The sequence below is a fragment of the Schistocerca cancellata genome, chromosome 4 (genome assembly GCF_023864275.1).
Source record: "Schistocerca cancellata isolate TAMUIC-IGC-003103 chromosome 4, iqSchCanc2.1, whole genome shotgun sequence".
NCBI classification, from domain to species: Eukaryota; Metazoa; Arthropoda; class Insecta; order Orthoptera; family Acrididae; genus Schistocerca; species Schistocerca cancellata.
In genome coordinates this window covers 510,466,942-510,491,270 of record NC_064629.1, presented here as the reverse complement: position 1 = coordinate 510,491,270, position 24,329 = coordinate 510,466,942, and the positions used below count along the sequence as shown (strand labels likewise).

The 24,329-nt window shown below is 37.5% G+C and overlaps 1 protein-coding gene across 2 annotated transcripts in view; it reads left to right on the top strand.

Annotated features, from left to right (window-relative positions):
* Positions 1–24,329, top strand: part of LOC126183223 (epidermal growth factor receptor kinase substrate 8-like protein 2) — a 201,863-nt gene that overhangs the window by 143,963 nt on the left and 33,571 nt on the right. For both annotated transcript variants that reach the window (XM_049925007.1, XM_049925005.1), the window contains exons 8-10: positions 467–587; positions 9,133–9,368; positions 11,448–11,604. In XM_049925007.1, coding sequence (XP_049780964.1) covers positions 467–587; positions 9,133–9,368; positions 11,448–11,604 — 514 coding nt within the window. The remainder of the gene's footprint in view (positions 1–466; positions 588–9,132; positions 9,369–11,447; positions 11,605–24,329) is intronic.

Genomic DNA, 24,329 nt, shown 5'->3' with positions numbered 1-24,329 from the left:
GCCTTGAGTTTACTCAAAGATTCTTTTGTCTGCCATGATCAGATATCATTTTATATCTAACCCGATTTGCCATGTCTTTCTTTTTCCAATAATACCAGTTATGAATGACCCATGTCCATGTCTCTACTAAAAGTGGGAAAATATCTTGCTGCTTGCATTATTTTTAGTGCTATATTCTCATTTTGCCTCCACTCCCTCTTCCTGGGTCACATTAATGCACCCACTCAACTGTAGGCTTCCCGAGATTGATGGCATTATAATATATTTTAAAATTGTGTCTTTTAGATGTAAAATAACTGTCATTTGATAATGTCATACACATTTTCTACATTTATCGTATATAAAATTGGAATGAGCACTATTCTTTAATAACGAAATAATTTCAGCTGTACTGATCAGTGGTAATTGCACATTCTACTCACATAATGCAAATACATTATTTATTTCATTTCTCTGTAAACAACAGGACTCGCAAGTCAAAGAAGAAAGATCTGGGTGATGGTATGCTGACAATGAGGGCAAAGCCTCCACCAGAAGCAGAATTTGTAGATATATTTCAGAAATTCAAGCTTTCCTTTAATTTGTTGGTGAGTAGTATATTTTTTTAAAATGCTAATAAATACTCTTACTAACAATGTTCTTAACCTGACAAACTCATTTTATTTAAAAACAACAATACAGAAAGGATAGACTACCACTCACCACATAAAAAAAGTAGAAATATTCAAGCTTTCAGACAAAGTCCTTTCTCTTACGCATTCACACAACAACAACTTACATTCACATGGCTGCTGCCTCTGAGCACTAGAGCCTGACTGTGACTGACAGTGTTCTGTGTACAGTAGAGGAGCTGTTCAGAGATGACAATTGTTTGTATGAACGTGGCAGTGCACCTTGTCATAAAGCAGCATGTGTGAAGTGGACAATAACATTCCTGGAGTGGACTGGCCTGCCCAGATTCCCAATCTGAGCCCAGTGGAACACTTTTGAGATGAGTTAGAACACTGATTACACTACAGGCCTAGTTTTCAGCATTACTACCTTCTCTGGTTTTAGCTCTTGAGGTGGAATCGACATCCATTCCTCCACAGTCATTCAGATACCTCATTGAATTTGTCCCCACCCAAGAGAGTTCAAGCCATCATAAAGGTGAAGGTGCAACAGCCTATTAATGCCTACTAATAGGTTTCAGGATACTTTTGATCAGATAGTGTACTTGGAACAGATATATTGAAAAGATGAGCAATAGCTATGTAAGACATTTGTCATATATGTATCATCCTTTAAAACTGGAGTAGTGTGTAGCTGTATTTTACAGTTGTACATGTGTTAGTTAACAGTTATTATGAGGAAAGACCACCTCTGACATACTTGATATATTTCATTTATTTATTGTATAGCATACATTACTAGTTTTTATACAAAGATAAATAAATTACTGTATATCAGCACTTCTACAACTCTCCAGCATAATATAACACAAATGACAATAGCTGTAGGTGAATATCAAGATCTTTTATACAAAGTTCTAGGACTTGTAGAGTGGAGTGATTACATAATATTTTGAATTGGGAAATCACACATACCTTAAGAGCTATGAGTATTTGTTCAAGAGAGGAGGTGTGTTTCACAGTTGTGAAGGTGAACAAGTGTTCATAGCTCCTCAGGTATGCATTTTAGAGCCCATATTTATTGGACATTTTTTCCTTGTTTTGGTCCATACTACCCCCTCTGAAAGTTGCCTATCCTATAATCTTTGTAACAACAGTACCAGTACATGTATTCTACTGTGAGAGTTATCAGAACGGTTTTCAATTATAAATTTCGACTCATTCGTTTCTGGGTCAAGGACCATTAACTGAAATTTATACAGTTACCCTTCTCCATCATTCTAGAAAGTTTGTAACATCATCATAGTATAACCCTGTATATACATACATTTACAGATGCTGGCACCCACAACTTCGACATTCTGTAGCATTGTTGGATGATGTCTCCGGACATGGTTTCATATTCAAAATATTATGTACTCACCCCCCTGTACAAGTTGTAGAAGTGTGTTATGGGAATTTTTGCTCACCCTGTATAGTTTATCACACCACCCATCACTGTCAGGAAATCTTTGAAAGGACGTTGTAGGTACCTGTGGAACATGTTGAAACATGAACAACTGTCTGTCGTTCATCACCACAGTCTCAAGATGGTGATGAAGATTTGCCTTATTTTTGGAGAGTGTCTGCATATCTTCCTCTGCCCATTGTGATGTGTTTCAGAGTAGTCCAAATCATCCTAAGCTGGTTGAATCTTGGTGTGGCTCCTCCTAGATGCAGACAGTTTCAGGCACTGTGGAGGACAGTGTTGTTGCCAACAGCATTTTGTCCATGGATGCTATTGATTCATTTTCAGTAAGAATCCTGGCTGTCATAAGAGTGGGATGTCTTGATCATAATATTTTTTCCCTCCAGTGGGACTACATCATTCAGTATTGGAAGGTTGGTGTTATCAACATCTTCTGGTATCCATTTAATAGTGCACTCTTCTGTCAGATATCAGGAGGTGGAATGTGACTTGAGATAGGTAACCAGTAAGTGGGAGTAGGCCCACTAACTACATGCATGGATACATTAAGTTGCACATCTATGTTTTTCACATATGGACTATTAATCCAGACAGATGCACAGTACTCCGCTACAGAGTTTACCAGTCTGAGTGCCAAGGCTTGAAGAGTGTCTGGTGACACAAGAATGCTATTTCTGCTTTCAAGCTGAGCAGATATTCATGTCAAGTGCTCCTTAAAAGAAAGTATACTAACACTATCCCAAGTTATTTTGGATGCAAGTTGTGACAAACTTTGTCTTGCTCAAAATAGATATGAGGGCTTTGTGTGCCAATCTGTTGGACAAATGAAAACATGCATCTTCTCTTTCATTTGAGTTAGGTTGTAACCTCAATTTATGAAAGTATTAGCTTAAGATTTCTACATAACTTCAAGTGCTTTCTTTGAATACTTATCAAGTCTTCGAAGGAAGAACTTGAATACAAATTCATGATTTCCAGAAACTGATGGCTCCAGTATGCCGGTATCATACTTTTGAGTGTCTGTACATAAGATGCATATGGGGCCCGAAGATAGCATATTGAATTGCCAAAACTGGTTGTGAAAATAAAATAAAATAACTTCTCAAATTGCATGACTGTTTGCTGATTTTCCTTTTTACATATTCACCGCTTCTGTCTTAGCTGCTCTTAGAGAATTCTGATCTGTTTGCAAAATTCCACCAACAATCATCAAGCGCAGTATCAGTTCACCAGATAAAATAGATACATTTTGAGATTGATGATAGACTTCTTGTAGCCATCAGTCTAGCTTTGTATTCAATTGGACTGGTGATACTGATTTTTACTAATACTGCTGTGTAATGTATATTTTTCACATACATTAATAGAAATATTTGTAATAAAGATACTGAGAACTGGAAGTTGGAAGATGGGAATGGATAGAAAAGCTACATTCTAAAATTAGACAAGAATAAAACTACCACACTTTTTTTAATTTACAAGGAAGCTAACTGGCATTAGGAGTTTTTTTTTAAATTGTATATGTTTATGATACATGAAGTCCAGAACTCAAATATCACTCATCAAAGGTAGTTTGATGCAGTTCTAAAAAATTCCCAAGAAAATTGATTTTGAAGTTTTCTAAGAAGCTTTAATTCACTGTAGTTATGCCAATTTTCACAACTGGCCATGTGACTCAGTCAGTATCCTGGAGGCTGATAATCAGTATCTTGTATGTGTTGTAGCAAGCCTAGATGATACTTTGATAGTTTTACTTCTGAAGGAGGTTGAGCTATTACTATAGCACATATAAAAAAATATTAGTTAATTTTAGTAAAACTCTGTAATATACGAATATTTAACTTGGATGAAATCTGTGTCCACATGAGTAACAGTATATATTAGTATCGTCACAGAAGAAAACGATAATTGTTTACTTCTTTGAATGGTACTGAATGACAGCACACATCCCTGTACATTTAACTATTAACTTTGGTATACAGTTCTGACTGATGACACTAGCTTGCTGCTGCATCTGAACTGCAGTGATGCTGCTGTCAAACAGGACTATCAAAGAGTGGGGAAAATGGCACTGTGCTCTGATATAAGTAGATTTACAGCAGCGGTAATGTATGGAACCTGTTAAGGACGTGTCGTGGTCAATGTCTTTCATTTGTTGCTGCATCTGACAGCAACTGTCTTTAGCTTGTGATTTCATCATGAGGTACCAACATTCCTATGGGACCTCACTCTTCAGACAGTATCATACTATGGATCACTGATTCCAAACTAACTGTAGTCTTTTTCTTGTTTTATCTTTTCATTCACGTACAATACTTAGAGCATTTAAATATAAAGTTCATCAAACATGAGCTAATTAACACATATGTAATCATCATTTTTTAATAAAAAATGCACATCTTTTCATTTCTAATTGCATATCACGTGCAAAATTCCAGTTTCCATGGCAAATGTAAATTCTTAATTTTTGATATTTTATAAGCAGAGTGTTAATAAATTTGTAATGTTTCTTTTAAAAATAAAAAATCATTATTAACAATCTTTTATAAAATATTGGTAATTATGAAACTTCCTGGCAGATTAAAACTGTATGCCGGACCGAGACTTGAACTCGGGACCTTTGCCTTTCGCAGGCAAGTGCTCTACTATTGGTAATTATGATTTTGTATTTGCAATGAAAACTGGAATTTTGTGTACAGTATGTAATTAAAAACAAAAAGGAGTGTGTTTTTCATAAAAATGATGGTTAATTGTGTGTTAATCATTGTATAGTTGATGAATTTTATATTTATATGATGTAAGTATTTAAGTTATATATATATATATATACCTAAAAACAAAGATGATGTGACTTACCAAATGAAAGTGCTGGCAGGTCGATAGACACACAAACGAACACAAACATACACACAAAATTCAAGCTTTCGCAACAAACTGTTGCCTCATCAGGAAAGAGGGAAGGAGAGGGAAAGACGAAAGGATGTGGGTTTTAAGGGAGAGGGTAAGGAGTCATTCCAGTCCCGGGAGCGGAAAGACTTACCTTAGGGGGAAAAAAGGACGGGTATACACTCGCACACACACACATAGGGATATGTGTGTGTGTGCGAGTGTATACCCGTCCTTTTTTCCCCCTAAGGTAAGTCTTTCCGCTCCCGGGACTGGAATGACTCCTTACCCTCTCCCTTAAAACCCACATCCTTTCGTCTTTCCCTCTCCTTCCCTCTTTCCTGATGAGGCAACAGTTTGTTGCGAAAGCTTGAATTTTGTGTGTATGTTTGTGTTCGTTTGTGTGTCTATCGACCTGCCAGCACTTTCATTTGGTAAGTCACATCATCTTTGTTTTTAGGTATATTTTTCCTTCGTGGAATGTTTCCTTCTATTATAACCATATATATATATATATATATATATATATATATATATATATATATATATATATATATATATATATATATATATATATAGTGAGATTTGTTCATTGATTGCCATCCTCCAACGTTACTGAGTGAACCATGCAGCCAGTTGTGAAAATTGCCTCAACTTTAGTGAATTAAAGTTTCTCAGAAAACTTCAAAGAGTTTTCTCGAGAATTTTAGAGTTGCATTGAACAGCTTTGGGTGATTGATACTTGAGTTCTGTACATCGCGTTCCATAAATATTCCTTGTAAGTATATCTAGTGATAAGAAAGAGATGGATGGAGCCTTTTGTACTTAAGTAAAACAAATAGAAAAAAATAAAATTTCCTTGCTATTGAATTCATATTTCTGTTCTTCATTGATAAGGGCATACCGAGGATGGGGGGGGGGGGGGGGGAGTTCAGAGTGGCATGGCAGAGGGGTTAATGATGAAATAAATTTGTGGTTTTGTAAGAAATGGCTCTGGGTACTCGTCAATCTCCATTACATAGTGTAGTGGCCTTCTTCAAACTGATACTGAATTGATACATGTGTGTTTGGTGGAGAAGGATGTCAGTACACACACACACTTATTCCTGAATCTCATATAAGGGGAAACCTCTAAAGAGTTCTTTGAGACTGCTACTTAAATTTGGACTCGCATTCGGGAGGACGACGGTTCAATCCCGCGTCCGGCCATCCTGATTTAGGTTTTCCGTGATTTCCCTAAATCGCTCCAGGCAAATGCCGGGATAGTTCCTTTCAAAGGGCACTGCCAACTTCCTTCCCCGTCCTTCCCTAATCCGATGAGACCGATGACCTCGCTGTCTGGTCTCCTTCCCCGAAACAACCAACAACTACTTAAATTGGAATCAGAACCAGGAATGTTGATCATTGTGTAAATCAAGAGTAGGAAGTACCTGAAATGTACATGAGTCACCATTTTAATCAAAGACATGATCTGTTGTGTTCTTCATACATTGTGTACATAAGTGTATATAAGCTATTAATGTTACGCAAGTCAGGTTGTCTGACCATAGGTACTTCATGCTACCAGTACGAAACCAGGGCAGCTCTCTAGTAAAAGTATATGTATTTGACATATAGACAGTATTATTTTTTATCCTTTTTTATTATGTAGTTTCAGATTTCCATTTGTTTTATCACATTTATTGTCCTATGCACAGTCACACTTTTGTATGACTAACATATTTTACCTGTACAAACCTCACAGACATGTAGTATCACCCAAGACCAGTTTTATGATAACAGAGACATTAAATATCCAAATCATTTCATAGGTTATATGTGAGAGGAAGCTGTATTTTGCATGAAATCTGTTTGCAGCTGGATTCTCAGAATTGTCATAGTAAGCCTTTCCATGGTACACACTGTCTTGTAATGTATACCAACATCTTTTTGATGTTCTCACACTAATTAAATGAACCAGGGAGGGAACATGATGCTCTTGTCTTAATTTTCCCTGTATCCATTTTTTAATCATACTGGTAATGATTTAAGAGTAGAAAGAAGTTCTTAAGAAACAGTGAAACCATGGTTTTATAAGCTACCACTTTCATGAATGAATGACATTTCTTTAACATTCTTGCCATGAATCTTAGACAATACTTTACCTTTCTTTCCATTACTTTTATGTTGGTATTCAACATTAAATTGCTCTTGACACACATCCTTAGATATTCAGCAGTTTTGACTTTTTCTGCCTATATATGTGTTGTATGCCTGATTCTTGTTGAACACCAATTAAGTACAATTAAATCCTATGGATCAGACAGAAAAAATACTTGTAGAAGTCAGTGCTTCTTTGCAATTAAAATACTCTGGAGATTTACTGGACAACTCAACATTAATGCTGGAGAACATTGCAATTTTGTCATGCTGGGAAGGAAGTCTAATTCAGACTCTTGGTGCACACACATGCCATCAGGTCACTCAACGTAGGCACAATATGCTGTTGAACGGAGACTGCACCACATTATGAAAATAAACATCTCTGTGTGCAAGCCAACTATTGATGGCCAGGAATAACAGAGTCCAAATCAGTGTCCAGAAGATAGCCAAGTTGAAAATTAAGTCCACCGGAGAGTATGTAGTACACATTGGCGAGATGAGACAAATGAGGCCAAGACAGTCTAAGGCAGTCTTTAAATCTGCTGCTGTTGTTCACCCACATTACATGGGGCTGACGGATATATCACTCCACATCACACCAAGAGACCTTGTCGGATGCATGTACAGTTATATCAATTGATCCATTGATACGTCTCGTTGGGTTAATATATGAAGTATAAGGGAATTTTGAATTCTGAAACAAAGCACTGATCGAGGGGAATCAAATTCCAAGCTCCCACCACAATTAACTTTTCATATTCCTTAACTATATGAATAATTCTTTTTACCTCATCATATAATCTCTTCATATTCTGCAGAGCTGAAGGCATATACATGTGTACTACTGTGATAGGTGTAAATGCAGCTCGCACACGTGACCACTGGCTGCTGAGGACAGACTGCAAGTAACTGCAGCCAGCAATGGCAGCCAGAGATAGTGGTCAGGCGCTCGCGCCAGAGAGAGAGAGAGAGAGAGAGAGAGAGAGAGAGAGTGTGTGTGTGTGTGTGTGTGTGTGTGTGTGTGTTTTGTCTAATTCAGAAGAAGGCATTTTGGCTGAAAGTTGACTTGTTTAGCAGGCTTTTTGTTGTGCCTGTGTGTGATTCAACTTCTCGGTTATGTGGTGAGTAGCAGTCTATCCTTTCATAATATTGTCGTTATTTCATCCTGGATTGTCTTATTCTTTATTAGACATACTCCTGCATTACACCTATTTGATTTTGTGTTGATCATCCTGTACTGACCTGACCAGTAGCCCTGTTCTTCCTGCTACTGCACTTCATTAATTCCCACTATATCTAACTCTAGCCTCTCCATTACCCTTTTTAAAGTCCTTAAACTATGTGCCGAATTAAGAGGTCCAACATTTCATGCTGTAAACTATAGAACACCAGTTACGTTTCTCTTGATGGCAACATCTTCCTGATTCATATCTGCCTGTAGATTCAAATGGGCAACTATTTTATCCCCAAAATATTTTACTGAGGGGGATATCATCATCATTAAGCCACACAGTAGAACTATATGTCCTCGGGAAATTAAATGAACATAGATTCCTGTTGCTTTCAGCTACTTGCATTACCAGGATTCATGCTGGCTGATGTTACAAGTCCAGATCAGTCAATCATCCAGTCTGTTGCCCTGCACAAGCCTGAAATTGGTTGTTGGTGGTATGGTTGTGCAGATATGTTGTACAAGTTATGAAATGGTTTGTTGTGGTGTTTTCGTCCACCCATGAGATAAATTATAGCAACTTATCTAAAACAATTTCAAATGCTCCAGATGCATGGCAAATAATATTGTTATTTTCTACCTGCAGATTTTTAAATTTGTTCATTTTAGAAGTGTAACTTGTTATGAGATTGAAATATTGTTTTTGGTGTAATTTAACTTTAAACATTCTTTTGTTGCAATGTTAATAGTAACTGAAGATAAATAGGTCAAATGCTAATAAATTGTTGTTATTTCATTTAATTACAAAAAATTTATTAAACTATGTTTTTTGAGCTTCTTTTCTTTTTTAACAGGCTAAACTGAAAACGCACATACACGACCCCAATGCTCCAGAGCTAGTTCACTTTCTGTTCACTCCCTTGGCATTAATTGTGGATGCATCACATGACACACATTATGGACCCAACTTACCAGCAAAGGTGGTGTCTCCTCTACTTACACAAGAAGCTGTTAATCTTTTAATGAACTGTGTTACAAGCAAGGAAACTGAACTGTGGCATTCACTGGGAGATGCCTGGCGTATACCAAGGTATGAACAAGAAGAGTCTGATTGCTGAAGTGTAAGGTTTTGTAAACTCTGCGCCATTATAATATATGTATGCTAGTTTTGTACAAAGATTTTCTGAATACAAGGTTTCAAATTTATCAAGTATATGAACACTTTGAATATTTTCAACTTATAACACTCCATTCTTGCCATAACTAATACTGCTTTACAGAAAAATATCTGTAACACATCTTTAAATGGACCTTAACCAACTAAATCTCTGTTAAGCTTATCCTTCATCTTATATTAGTCATTGGTTCATGTAGTTTAAGTGTAGATGCTAATGCACACATCACAAAAATAATCGATGCAGGTGCAAAATTAGTAGTTAATGGGTGAGTGACTGGGAAAATGGGTTTCTAACATTTATAAACATGTGTATTAAGTTTGGTCACACCACTTATGTGAAATGTCAGTAATAGTCTTTGGGAGTTTGAGTTTTTATTGTCTAAGTTTGGTTTTGTAGAAATACAATTATATTGTAAAAGGTACATTGAATTTCTATTTTGGTTGTAACTCCATTGACTCGTTTTACATATATAACCATAAAGAATTATTGATGGCTTCTATCAACACTAATACCATGAATATGCTAGTTATTTACTTATGTTTGTTATGTGCATAATATTTTTTTGGTGCCATAGGTATTTTTGAGCTATGTACTGTCACAGTATGTGTGGAGAATGATGCAAAAAAGTTCATCAGTTGGCAGACAAGGCAACAGTTGTTTACAGTAATTCATGATGATTCAAACAGTTTAGGCAAATAAGTGGACAATACATGATTAAAACATAGTTTCTCTTCTTTGACTAAATGAAAACAGTAGGTTAGCTAGAAAATTACTCCAATTTTGTTTGAGGAAATGTTATAATAACAGTTGATAGTACATCCGAATGTTGGGAATCCAGAAATGATGATATGTGCCCAAACATCCAACTTTGTTAATCAAATGAAATTATGTTTTCAGGAAATACGAAACAAAAGAAAGCCTTGTCTATCAAATTAATTCATAAATATTCCGTAGGTATGGATTTCAGATCACATACTGTATCTGTACTGTTCTGAATATCATTTGGTGCACTACAGACTGTGGAACTGCCATCAGAAGAAATAAAAAATGTAGATGAAGCTCATTTTTCAAAGATTTTTGTGGTTTTTACTCTGAATAGAACATTTTTCCTATTACAGTAAATAAATATGAATAAAGTACTTTCAGTTTTCTTCATTCTGCAATGAAAATGAACTGTGACTGAGAAGACAAGACACATCCTTAAGGAAAAGTGCTGCATAACAAGTAGACGTATTAGAAGCAGAGATGATGGGCTTGGTAATGAAATGAACATGTTTCTGGTGGGTGTGTTAGTGTGTGTGTGTGTGTGTGTGTGTGTGTGTGTGTGCGTGTGGGTGGGGGGGGGGGAGGGAGAGGGGCGCATATGTGTGTGTGTGTGTGTGTGTGTGTGTGTGTGTGTGTGTGTGTGTGTGTGTGTATGAGCATTAGGACATACATGTGCATGTGTGTACTCTCAGACAAGTAATAGATGTAGATAAGCATATTTATGGAATTAAATGGACAGTATTGTTTTTGCACTGTGATGATGATTAAAAATAATTTGAGATGAAATTAATAGTTTTTAATATTCTTTTCTGGCTGTATTTTAGTTTGATTGCAATGTTATATTTTGTGTTCATTTCATAAATAAAGAATTGCTTGTAAAGCACTCTGGCTGTATTTACTAAATTCTTTCTCCACACTTCTCTTTCTGCAGTAAGCTTCCTCCGTATAATCATAAAATGTACTACATTTTTATTTCCTTCTTTCTGTTCCTATACTCTGCACATGGGGAAATTTCAGGTTTTGGGGCTTTTTATTCTTCCTTATGCCATACATGCTTGTGACATTCTCCAGAGAAAACGGTGGCTTTTAACACACAGTAACAGTTCAATAATGTGGTAATTTAAAATAATTTTCGTTGTAACCAGTTAGCTTAGCTAAGTAAGAGACAGTCATACAGTTACAAATATCCATTCAAGAAGGTAATGACGAATGATATTTCATTGCAGTAATCAGTGGAAGAGTTATGTAGCACCATACCATCCTGTTTTCCTTGATGGTTGGTCACCAGAGTACCCTGTCACAGATGAGCATTCTGGTCCCCTCTCATCTTCTGTAGAAGAAAAGAGGACACATCCAGAAGACATGAGGGCAGCAACCCATGAGGTAAATTGAATAAGGAAATATAAGTTGCTTTCTGTTTCATTCAGTGTAAGATTCTGAAACAGAATGGTATTTAGATAATGTCTGATAAACACTGCAGTATAGTTACTGGAGGGATATTGCAATAGTTATAAACAGAGGGAAATGAAAATAACCAAAAAGTCATTGTGAGAAGAATTCATCTCACAAATAAATAACAGCATATAAGTCTAACTAAACAGTTTGTGATGGTTAACCAAAGATTTCATATAGCTGAACAAGTCCAGTCCACTGTTGTGATAAAAATATTGACATGTATGCATATAATGTATTGAAACCATTGATTGTCAGTCCAGATTACAACATAACTGACAATGGAGTGATATTATCTGTTAATCTAGCTGGATGAACCCAAGTGTTGCATAGAGCATATTCAGGAGTTTGAACGAGCACTGACAAGACAGTCAGAAACGTAAAAAAAAAGTTGCATAACAAACATGTTTGAAGTGGGATACCAGTCAAGCCATATGAAGGCACGAGTGTTTTCAGGCAGTATTTTTGAAGAAAATATACACTAGGGGTGGGTTTCTTACAGGACTCCATATCTGAAATGCTCACATTATGCAATGTGTATGAACTGTCGTAAATATTTGTAAATACTGTCTGTCCTTCAATACTTCCATGTGTTTTATATGCTCTAGTCCTGTGAAAAGTATCTAGGTGGTGTTCACACAATTTCAGTACTATTAGTTGTTGAGTTTATTATATACAAGAAAGTGCACTGCTGCTGTGAGATACTAGACTTTCTATCCTTGATATAGATGAGGTATTGCATTCTGTGCACTTCATGAGTGATATAAAAATGTGCCTTCCTCATCACTCTCCTCCCAGACAATTTGTTTCTGCAATTTGTACAATAAATATGCAGTAAGATATGTCATCACTGGTGTGAAATTTGAAGTTCATATTCTTCAATGCAACTCGAATTTGTATTCAAAAATAATATTAACATTTCTCAACTAACTCCTACATGAAGAACAATTACATTTAAAATCCAAGTTGGGTGGGGGAGGGGGGGGGGGCAGGGGGGAGGGGGGGAGGGAGCACATCAGGAAAACGATAATGGTGTGTTTAAGAGGTATGATGCAAGTAAGTGTTGAATATTGAGTTTCCAAATATGGTAGTTCCTTGGACTCGCAGGAAAGTTGCAGGAATCTAATATGAATAAAAAAGGATAGCATAATATATACATCTGTAATACACGAGTCACTTATTAGTGATTGGCAGATGGTGATTTTACCTCAGTTATCTGTGTCCTTTAGGGTTACATCTGTTTAATTTTGGGTTACATTTCTGAATTTAGGGAAATAAGAAACGGCAATACATCTTTGTAGATGATATATTGCATTGTACTTCATCTTACAATGGCAACACAAATGATATTTTGAAGATAGAGTTATTTTAGAGTCATCATTTTGTACAATCTTGGATACCATTTTATAGGCCAACTAAAAATTTTATTTGGATAATGTTTGGTTTCCTTGTAGTTTTCCAAAAAGGCACTTGTCCCTCTTATGTTGTTGTTGTTGTTGTTGTTGTTGTGGTCTTCAGTCCTGAGACTGGTTTGATGCAGCTCTCCATGCTACTCTACCCTGTGCAAGCCTCTTCATCTATGAGTAACTACTGCAACCTACATCCTTCTGAATCTGCTTAGTGTATTCATCTCTTGGTCTCCCTCTACAAGTTTTACCCTCCACGCTTCCCTCCAGTACTAAATTGGTGATTCCTTGATGTCTCAGAACGTGTCCTACCAACCAATCCCTTCTTCTAGTCAACTTGTGCCACAAATTCCTCTTCTCCCCAATTCTCTTCAATATCTCCTTATTAGTTACATGATCTACCCATCTAATCTTCAGCATTCTTCTGTAGCACCACATTTTGAAATATTCTATTCTTTTCTTGTCCATACTATTTATTGTCCATGTTTCACTTCCATACATGGCTGCACTACATACAAACACTTTCAGAAAGGGCTTCCTGACACTTAAATCTGTATGCAATGTTCAAAAAGTTTCTCTTTTTCAGAAACATTTTCCTTGCACTAACCAGTCTACATTTTATATCCTCTCTACTTCGACCATCATAAGTTATTTTCCTTTCCAAATAGTAAAACTCACATACTAGTTTAATTGTTTCATTTCCTGATCTAATTCCTTCAGCCTCATCTGATTTAATTCAACTACATTCCATTATCCTCAGTTTGCTTTTGTTGATTTTCATCTCATATCCTTTCAAGAGATTGTCCATTCTGTTCAACTGCTCTTCCAGGTCCTTTGCTGTCTCTGACAGAATTACAGTGTCATCAGCAAACCTCAAAGTTTTTCTCTCTTCTCCATACTCCAAATTTTTCTTTTGTTTTCTTTACTGCTTGCTCAATATACAGATTGAACAGCACTGGGGAAAGGCTACAATCCTGTCTCACTCCCTTCTCAATCATTGCCTCCCTTTCGTCCCCCTCGACTCTTACAACTGCCTTCTGATTTCTGTACAAATTGTAAATAGCCTTTCGCTCCCTATGTTTTACCCCTGCCACCTTAAAAATTTGAAAGAGGGTATTCCAATAAACATTGCCAAAAGCTACCTCTCAGTCTACAAATGTTAGAAATGTAGGGCTGCCCTTCCTTAACCTATCTTCTAAGATAAGCTGTGGGGTCAGTATTGTCTCGCATATTCCAACATTTCTACGAAATCCAAACTGAAATTCCCTGAGGTCGGCTTCAGCCAGTTTTTCCATTCATCTGTAAAGAATTCATGTTAGTATTTTTGGAACTGTGTATTATACTGATAGTTCAGTAATTTTCACACCTGTCAACACCTGTTTGTTTTGAGATTGGAATTATTATATTCTTCTTGAAGTCTGAAGGTACTTTGCCTGTCTCATACATCATGCTCACAGATGGAACAGTTTTGTCATGGCTGGCTCTCCCAAGGCTATCAGTAATTCTGACAGAATGTTGTCTATTCCCGGGGCCTTGTTTTGACTGAGGTCTTTCAGTGCTCTGTCAAATTCTTCACACAATATAATATCTCCCCTCTTATCTTCATCTACATCTTCTTCCATTTCCATAACATTGCCCTCAAGTACGTCACCCTCATGTACAGTGCTTAGTACTGGTTTTCCATCTGAGCTCTTGATATTCATACAGGTGGTTGTCTTTTCACCAAAAGTCTCTTTAATATTCCTGAGGGCAGTATCAGTCTTACTCCTTGTGATATGTGCTTGTGATATTTCCTTGGGATATTTTACATATGTTCTCCAGCCATCCCTGCTTAGCAATTTTGCACTTCCTGCCGATCTCATTTTTGAGACATTTGTATTCCTTTTTGCTTGCTTCATGTACTGCATTTTTATGTTTTCTCCTTTTATCAACTACATTCAGTATCTCTTCTGTTACCCAATGATTTCTAATAGCCCTCGTCTTTTTATCTACTTGATCCTCTGCTGCCTTCACTATTTCATCTCTCAAAGCTACCCATTCTTCTTCTACTGTATTTCTTTCCCCTGTTCTTGTCAACCATTCCCTAATGCTCTCTCTGAATCTCTTTACAAGCTCTGATTTTCAGTTTATCCAGGTCCCATCCCTTAAAGTCCCACCTTTTTGCAGTTTCAATCTGCAGTTCATAACCAATAGATTGTGGTCAGAGTCCACATCTGCCCCTGGAAATGTCTTACAGTTTAAAATCTGGTTCCAAAATCTCTGTCTTACCATTATATAATCAATCTGAAACCATCTGGTGTCTCCAGGTGTCTTCCACATATACAACCTTCTTTCATGATTCTTAAATTAAGTGTTAGCTATGATTAAATTATGCTCTCTGCAAAATTCTATCAGAGGCTTCCTCTTTCCCCCAGTCCATATTCACTTACTACTTTTCCTTCTCGTCCTTTTCCTACTATCGAATTCCAGTCCTACATGACTATTAAATTTTCATCTCCATTAACTATCCGAATAATTTCTTTAATTGCATCATACATTTCTTCGATCTCTTCATTATCTGCGGAGCTAGTTGGCACATAAAGTCATACTACTGTGTAAGGGGTGAGCTTTGTGTCTATCTTATCTACAATAATGTGTTGATTATGCTGTTGGTAGTAGCTTATTCGTGTTCCTGTTTTTTTTATTCATTATTGAACCTACTCTTGCATTACCCATATTTGATTTTGTATTTATAGCCCTGTATTCATCTGACCAGAAGTCTAGTTCCTTCTGTCACTGAACTTCACTAATTCCCACTATATCTAACTTTGACCTATCCATTTCCCTTTTTAAATTTTCTTACCTACCTGCCCGATTAAGGGGTCTGACATTCCACGCTTCGATCTGTAGAACACCAGTTTTATTTCTCCTGATAGTGACGTCCTCCTGAGTAGTCCCCATCCAGAGATCTGAATGGAGGACTATTTTACCTCTGGAATATTTTACCCAAGAGGACGCCATCAAAGCTGCATGCCCTCGGGAAGAATTACGGTTGTAGTTTCCCCTTGCTTTCAGCCATTCACAGTGCCAGCACAGCAAGGCCATTTTGGTTGATGTTACAACGCCAGATCAGTCAATCATCCAGACTGTTTCCCCTTCAACTACTGAAAAGGCTGCTGCCCCTCTTTGGGAACCACACGTGTGTCTGGCCTCTCAACAGATACCCCTCCATTGTGGTTGCATCTACGGTACGGCTATCTCTAATGTTGAGGCATGCAAGCCTCCCCACAAACGGCAGGGTCCATGGTTCATGGGGAGAGGGTTCCTTTTATACAGACCATGAATATGTTGTCTGGTACAATGTTGTAGTGATGAGTATTACAATTCCTATCACACTTTTCGTGGTGTGCCTAACATTGCTTTCACTTTCTGTGAAGATTTGCCATAATCTATTTCTATATTTAGAGGAATATTGTGTAAGTGTTCATATATCTGTTACAAGTATACAATGAGTGAATACTTTAAAATCATGAAGGAATGCAAAGTTAACCTTTTACTTGTGTTAACAGTTTATCGAATTTCATAGATGAAGAGAAAAAGCTGGTTTTCGTGGAGGTGGAGGTCTTACAACAGTTGTGTAGGCAAAGGAAACCATACATTATAAGAATAGTTGCATATATTATTTGCTAGATCATACACACCTATTTCCTATTCTGATGCCACTGGGGTGAATGTGGAAGAGATGGGACTAGTTAGAGGTGATGGACAGATAGAGAGAGAGAGAGAGAGAGAGAGAGAGAGAATAGAAGTAAGAGGACACTGTATAACAAAACACTGAGGTTTTCAACTAAAGCATCAGTTTGTTGGCAAATCAATGATGAGGTATGGGGTTGGACGAAAATACGGAAACACCATGAGAAATACATGCTTGAACATAAATGCAGATGCTAGCCAAGTCTGGAGTTTGTGCTGCTGTATTTGACCATGAATACCATCTGTGTCATATTCTTAATATACATGTCAATCACTGTTAGAGCAGTGTTTTGTGTAGTTATGAGTGCAGGATGTCAAAGTTAAGTGAACTCAAACATGGATAAATTGTTGGTGCTCATATGGTGAGTGCTTCCATGACCAAGGGAGCCAGAGTGTTTGGTGTTTAAAGAGGCACCATATCAGAGATATATACTGCTTACAGGAAAAATGGGAAAACATCATCCGTTTTGCCACGATGCTGATAAAAGTGTGTGCCGAGCCATCGTGACAGATGGTCATTAAAGAGAATTGGCAAGCTGGACATCTTAACCCATTCATCACAACAGGAAAACTCAGTGCTCAAGCCATAAAACCAGGATTATGGAGAAATGGAGGGATGTCATTTGGTCGGGAAAATCTTGTTTCATATTGTTTCCAACTTCTGGGTGAGTTTATGTCCCAAAAGTGAAACATGCTGGGGGTTCAATGATGATTTGGGCAACCAAACCGTGGTATTCCATAGACCTCATGACTACTCTGCAAGGTTGCATTACTGCCAAGAATTATGGACGAAGTTTAAGCAAATTGTAAATTGTGGTCTGGAGAGTTACGTGCCTAGTAAGTGGATAAAAGATGGAAAAGACCCACCATGGTATAATAACGAAATTCATAAGATACTGAGGAAGCAGAGGCTGTTGCACTCTAGGTTCAAATGGGCATGCACAAATGACGACAAGCAAAGGTTTGTAGAGATTCATTTGTCTGTGAAAAGATCTACGTGCGAAGCATACAACTACCACTGTCACACCTTAGCAAAAGATCTGGTACAGAACCCAAGAAAATTCTGGTTGTATGCAAAATCATTAAGCAGGTGTAAGGCGTCCATTCAGTCCCTTGTTGACCAGTCTGGTGTGGCAGTTGAAGATAGCAAAATGAAAGACAAAGTTTTAAATTTCATGTTCAAGAAATCATTCACACAGGAGAACCATACAAACATACCATCATTTGGCCATTGGACAGAGTCCCATGTGGGCGACGTTGAAATAAGCGTACCTGGCATAGAGAAGCAACTTAAAGATTTGAAAGCAAGTTAATCACCAGGTCCAGATGGAATCTCAGTTCATTTTTACAAGGAGTACTATATGGCATTGGCTCCTTTCCTAGCTTGCATTTATCATGAATCTCTTGCCCAGCACAAAGTCCCAAGTGACTGGAAAAAAGCGCAGGTGACTCTGGTATATAAGAAAGGTAAAATAAAGGACCCACAAAATTACAGACCAGTATCCCTAACTCCTATTTGCTGCAGAATTCTTGAACAGATTCACAGTTCGAATATAATAAACTTCCTTGAGGCTAAGACGCATATGTCCACAAATCAGCATGGTTTTAGAAAGTGGTGCTTGTGTGAAACTCACCTTGCCCTTTTCTCCCATGACATACTGAGAACTATGGATGAAGGGCAGCAGACAGATCCCATATTTCTAGATTTTCAGAAAGCATTTGACATGGTGCCTCTTTGCAGGCAGATAACGAAGATACGAGCGTATAGAATAAGTTCACAGATATGTGAGTGGCTCGAAGACTTCTTAAAAATAGAACAAAGTATGTTGTCCTCGATGGTGAGTGTTTGTCAGAGACAAGGATATCATCAGGAGTACCCCAGGGAAGTGTGATAGGACCGCTGTTGTTCTCTATATACATAAATGATTTGGGGGACTGGATGGGCAGCAGTCTGCTGTTGTTTGTCGATGATGCTGTGGCGTACGGTAAGGCGTCGAAGTTGAGTGACTGTAGGAAGATACAAAATGACTTAGACAAAATTTCTGGTTAGTGTGATGAATGGCACCTATCCCTAAATGTGGAAAAATGGAAGTTAATGTGGATGAGTAAGAAGAAATTTCTGGTTAGTGTGATGAATGGCACCTAGCCCTAAATGTGGAAAAATGGAAGTTGATGTGGATGAGTAAGAAGAACAAACCTGTAATGTTCAGATACAGTATTACTAGTGTCCAGTTTGACACAGTCAAGTCATTTAAATATCTGGGCATAACGCTGCAAAGGTTAAGGTGGAACAAGCATGTGAAAACTTTGGTAGGGAAGGCAAATGGTCGACTTCAGTTTATCGGGAGAATTTTAGGAAAGAGTGGTTCACCTGTAAATGAGACTGCATATAGTACGCTGGTGTCACCTATTCTTGAGTACTGCTGTAATGTTTTGGATCCGTACCAGGTCAGATTGAAGGAAGACATTGAAGCAATTCAGAGGAGGGCTTCTAGATTTGTTACCGGTAGGTTCGAACAAAATATAAGTGTTACGGAGATGCTTCGGGGACTCAAATTGGAGTCACTGGGGGGGAAGATGGAGTTCTTTTTGGGAAACACTGTTGAGAAAATTTAGAGAACCAGCATTTGAAGCTGACTGCCGAATGATCCTGCTGCAGCCAACGTACATTGCGCATAAGGAACACGAAGTTAAGATACAAGATTTTTGGACTCATTTTTCCCTCAGTATATTTGCAAGTGGAATGGGAGGGTAAATGACAAGTAGTGGTAAAGGATACCTTCTGCCACACTCATTAAAGTGGCTTGTGGGGTATCTATGTAGATGTAGATGTAGATGTTACCGTTTTGGTTGATTAGGTCCATCCCATGGTACAATGTTTGTTCCCCAATGGTGATGCTATGTTCCAAGACAGGGGGCCCCTGATCAGACAGGTTGCATTGTCCAAGACCAGTTTTGTCAACATGAGGATGAATTTTTGCATCTCCTCTGGCCACCACTCACCAAATCTTTGTGGTCTACTTTGGACAGAACCATATGTGATCACTATCTACCTCTATCATCATTACCTGGACTTCCTGTAATTTTGCAGAAAGAATGGTAAAAGATTACCTTGAAAATTGTACCAAACCTGTATTTATCCATCCGGAGATGACTGGGAGCTGTTTTGAATGCCAACAGTTTTCCTACATGGTAGTAGGTACAGTAATGTGTTGGGCCTTTAGTGTCTCCATATTTTTCTCCACACCCATGGTAACTTTTCATATTGGCTGAATTAATTTTCACAGTCAAAATGTTTTCCCTGTCTCTATCATTTTACATGTAGCTTACAATCATCAAATGGAATATTTGCAGTAACCACTTGTTATAACTTTGCCCACATCAGAAATGTTCTCTGATGGTTGTAATTTATGCATAAATTTTAAATTTTTAACACCAGTTTACAATTTAGCTTCCTTAAGTTCAGTTTGTGGGTCATCTTATTCTTTTATACTGCTCGATGAAGCAGTTATAAATTTCTCAGCTGTGAACATTGCTTTTGTAAAAATAGAAACATAATAAAGAGTTGAAACAGGGTGAGGCAGTGGTTAAGACACTAATATTACAAGAAACAGGTTTCAACTCTTATGTCAAGCAGTCCCGAGTTAAATTCCTCGTTGTTGCCGTACATCAATGCAGATGAATACCAGTATTATCCCTTAAGTAGACCAAGTAACCTTCATTCCCTCATCTTTCTCCAATTTAGTTAGTACTCCATGTAGATGACTTTTCTTTTTTACAGTGTCAGGCAGACGAGTAGGCCAGAGTAGAAGAAGTATTATTTGCACGGAGAATGTGGAAGTGAATTAATAGTGTGTTCTTGCAATACAGCTTCAGAAATGTGTGAAAGTAAGAGTACCATTTTGGGCTGCATCATTTCCTTAGTGTTGAATGTTCTCATATTAGGATTGTCAATGATATCTAATAGTACTTCAAACAATCTTTCCAGGAATTTGTTGAGTAACATGCTGATTAATATATTCATGTATACAGTGTTGCAGTTTTGATCAATGGTTACTGCAATTCCCACAGAAGGAGTACTAAAACACGACCACACACACACACACACACACACACACACACACACACACACACACACAAGTTTAGTTGCCAATCAGCCTGCTAATACTTGTCCTGATGAATCCATTGTATGCAGAGGGGTCTTTAGTTTGATGGCAGAAGTATCCTGCCCTGTGCACAGGATTAAATGCAAAGTCAATAACATAATAACTGCTGGCAGTCTTTGTTGGTGGAAAGGGAAGATATGTATGACATGAGGGCATATTTTGGAATACAAGATAGTGATCAGCTGAATACCAATGGCAATGTACATCAATTCTCCATCCAATTCTCAGAATGGATAATGGATGCAGCTTCTGTATTTGTGGCTCTTGCATCCAACTTGCTCCCACTAGCTAATGGAATCCTTACTGGCTTACAGTCATCAATTCTGAGTCAGTGCAAAACTTTTTGGTTTAACCAATTTGGCGTAATGTCATGTTTTCAACAGACTATTTAGCCAGGTAGCATCTTATGGCACCAAAATTGTTTACATCAAATCTGGCAGATAATCAGTCCTTGATTTGTTTTGTGCTTTCTGGGTCTACTGAAGCAATTATAGTGTCATCTACACAAATTAGTAGGAAGACTGGACATTTTCCTAAACTGTCTACTGAGAGGGATAGATTGGAATTTTTGGGTTGCAATACAAATTACATTACCATTGCATTCAACTTGACATACCACTGTTGGCCATCTTGGTGCTACCCATAAATGGCTTTCTAAGTTTACACACTTTTATCATTGGATTTCAGTATTTGGAGAATGTCACTTGCCTTCTTGACTATATAGTTACCTTTCTCCACATATTTCATCTTTTATAAGAATTAGACTTGCGAGTCTGGCTGTTCCATGAATATTTCTGCATACATTTCACCACATTGAGAAATGCAGTGGTGATATCCATTTGTGAGAACCACTGCTCAAGTTTGAATGACAGAGTCATGAGTAGTGTAAAGGATTTAATTCTTGCAAATGGGAGAATATTTCCACAAAGGGTCAACTCCAGACAGTTGGTTGAATCCTCATGCAACTATTCATGTTTTTATCCTTAACAGAGATCCATCACTTCTATAGTTATTACTCAGAACAGTCCTACTGTCAATTACTCTTTCATTTGTTGGTCTGTCTACAATGCCCCATGAATCTTTTTTTATAAGTGACTTGATCTCATCATATACTGCCCTGAACCACTCTCGACGATCTGTACTGCATAACACATCATTGACATTGACATCTGTTGCATTTGCAATTAAATTAGCATGAACTGAAGCATCTGATGAATCTACATTTGATACAAACTGTTGATCAGCTGTGACGCTTGAAGAACTATTGTCGTGATCACAGTTGAAGTCATCTTTGAGGATGAATTCTTGGCATGTAGTGATTGGAGGCCCCTCTTCTTTGAATCTTTGAAACCGTAGAATAGTTCATCATCTGACTGTGGCTCTGATTCATTGTTTGTGTCACCACTGAAATCTGCTCCCACGGAATTCATGTTGATACTTCTTCTTTGGTGATGATCTGGTTCATCTTCACAGAAGACCACCTAACTTTGTTTGGGATCAAAACTGTCATGATCATGGAACTTCACAAATCTTGACATTCTGAATCGTGTGATCTCTTGATAACCACAAATGATAGATTTTCAAACAGTTGGAATAGCCTACAAAAACCTCTTCATTGCCTTTAGGATCGAACTATCCTTTGTTTTAAATTTAAGTTGGTAATTTATCCAGGATGACAACCTTTTGACTAAATACATGAAGATTAGATAGATCAGATTTTCTCTTCAGCCACTTCTCATATGGATTTTCATTGTACAGTCCTTTAGTTAAAAAACGACTTTGGATGTAGTTGCCTGAAATGATTTAATTTTATGACCAGTCTAATTTTCAACTAGGTTTTAGATTTCAACAAATTAATTGACAATTTCTGCTTTATGTCGAAGGAAATAGACTTGATACCATCTGCTGTGGTTGTCACAAAAAACCTGCACCACCTTGATATGTTGCTGTCATTGGCCTGCAGACACCAGAGTGGATTAACTCCAGAAGATTGTTTGAGTTCCTTTCTCATTTGGTGAAGGGAGTGGACATGATTTTTTCTTCAAGGCACATAGTGGATCAAGTGAGATTCACATCATTGACTTCAAGCCTCTCACATTGAGTATTTTGACCAAATCTTGCAAGTTCAACTGGCTTATGAAGCATGCCAGATTTGTATATCATTTTTCTTAACTTTAGATTTGACAACAACACATGCCTGTGGACGATTTTCTTATAAATAAAACAATTTACTAATCTGTTTACTACCACTTTGACTTTACCCTCTTCCTGGCAGATTAAAATTGAAGTTTCACATCAGCACACACTCTGCTGCAGAGTAATGTATTCTCCATGTGTTGTAGTTATTACGTGAAAGTGTTTCTATTCAAACTCCATGTGCAGCAATCACATACACCATATTTGACTTGTTACTGAACTTGTTTATGTCCACACTTTTCAGCTTACAAATTTAAGTTTTTGTCTAATCAAAAAAAGGAACTTTTGCCAATCGAATAACCTGGGCCCATAACCAGTTGTTCTGTGGTTCTTAGTTGTGTGCTGTTCTCTGTACAGTGAGTTTTGAATAAAGGTCTCCAGTAATTACATGTCTTGCCTGTTTTGTCAAACCATGTTCCAACATATAATTAGAAAAATTCTACCAAGTGAACAACTATATCTACAAATTGCATCATCTTTAATGAAGAATTCAAATAATAGAAAGAAACAGTTTGCAAATATTTAACATTAGAAAGATGTATGGGTGTGCAGGACAGCACACACTGAAAGCTCATTCAGACACACAGAAAATATTGCAGCAGACCAGTGAACATTTTATTTTTGTTTGCCAGTATCAAACATTGTAAAAAAGATGGGAAAGTTACAAAGTTTGAATGGGGATGAATCTTCAGCCTTTATGAATATCACACATTGAAGTGTGAAACTGTAGCCTGTGCAGGAAGGGAGTGATGGCTGTGAGAATTATATGTTTCACATAAAACCTGATAGATCATATACACTATGTGATCAAAAGTATCTGGACACCTGGCTGAAAATGACTTACAAGTTCATGGCGCCCTCCATCGGTAATACTGGAATTCAGTATGGTGTTGGCCCACCCTTAGCCTTGCTGACAGCTTCCACTCTCACAGGTATATGTTGAATCAGGTGCTGGAAGGTTTCTTGGGGAATGGCAGCCCATTCTTCACAGAGTGCTACACTGAGGAGAGGTATCAGTGTCTGTTGGTGGGACTCCCAAATGTGTTCTATAGGATTCAGGTCAGGACTTTGTGCAGGTCAGTCCATTACAGGGATGTCATTGTCATGTAACCACAGGCCATGCATTATGAACAGGTGCTCAATTGCGTTGAAAGAT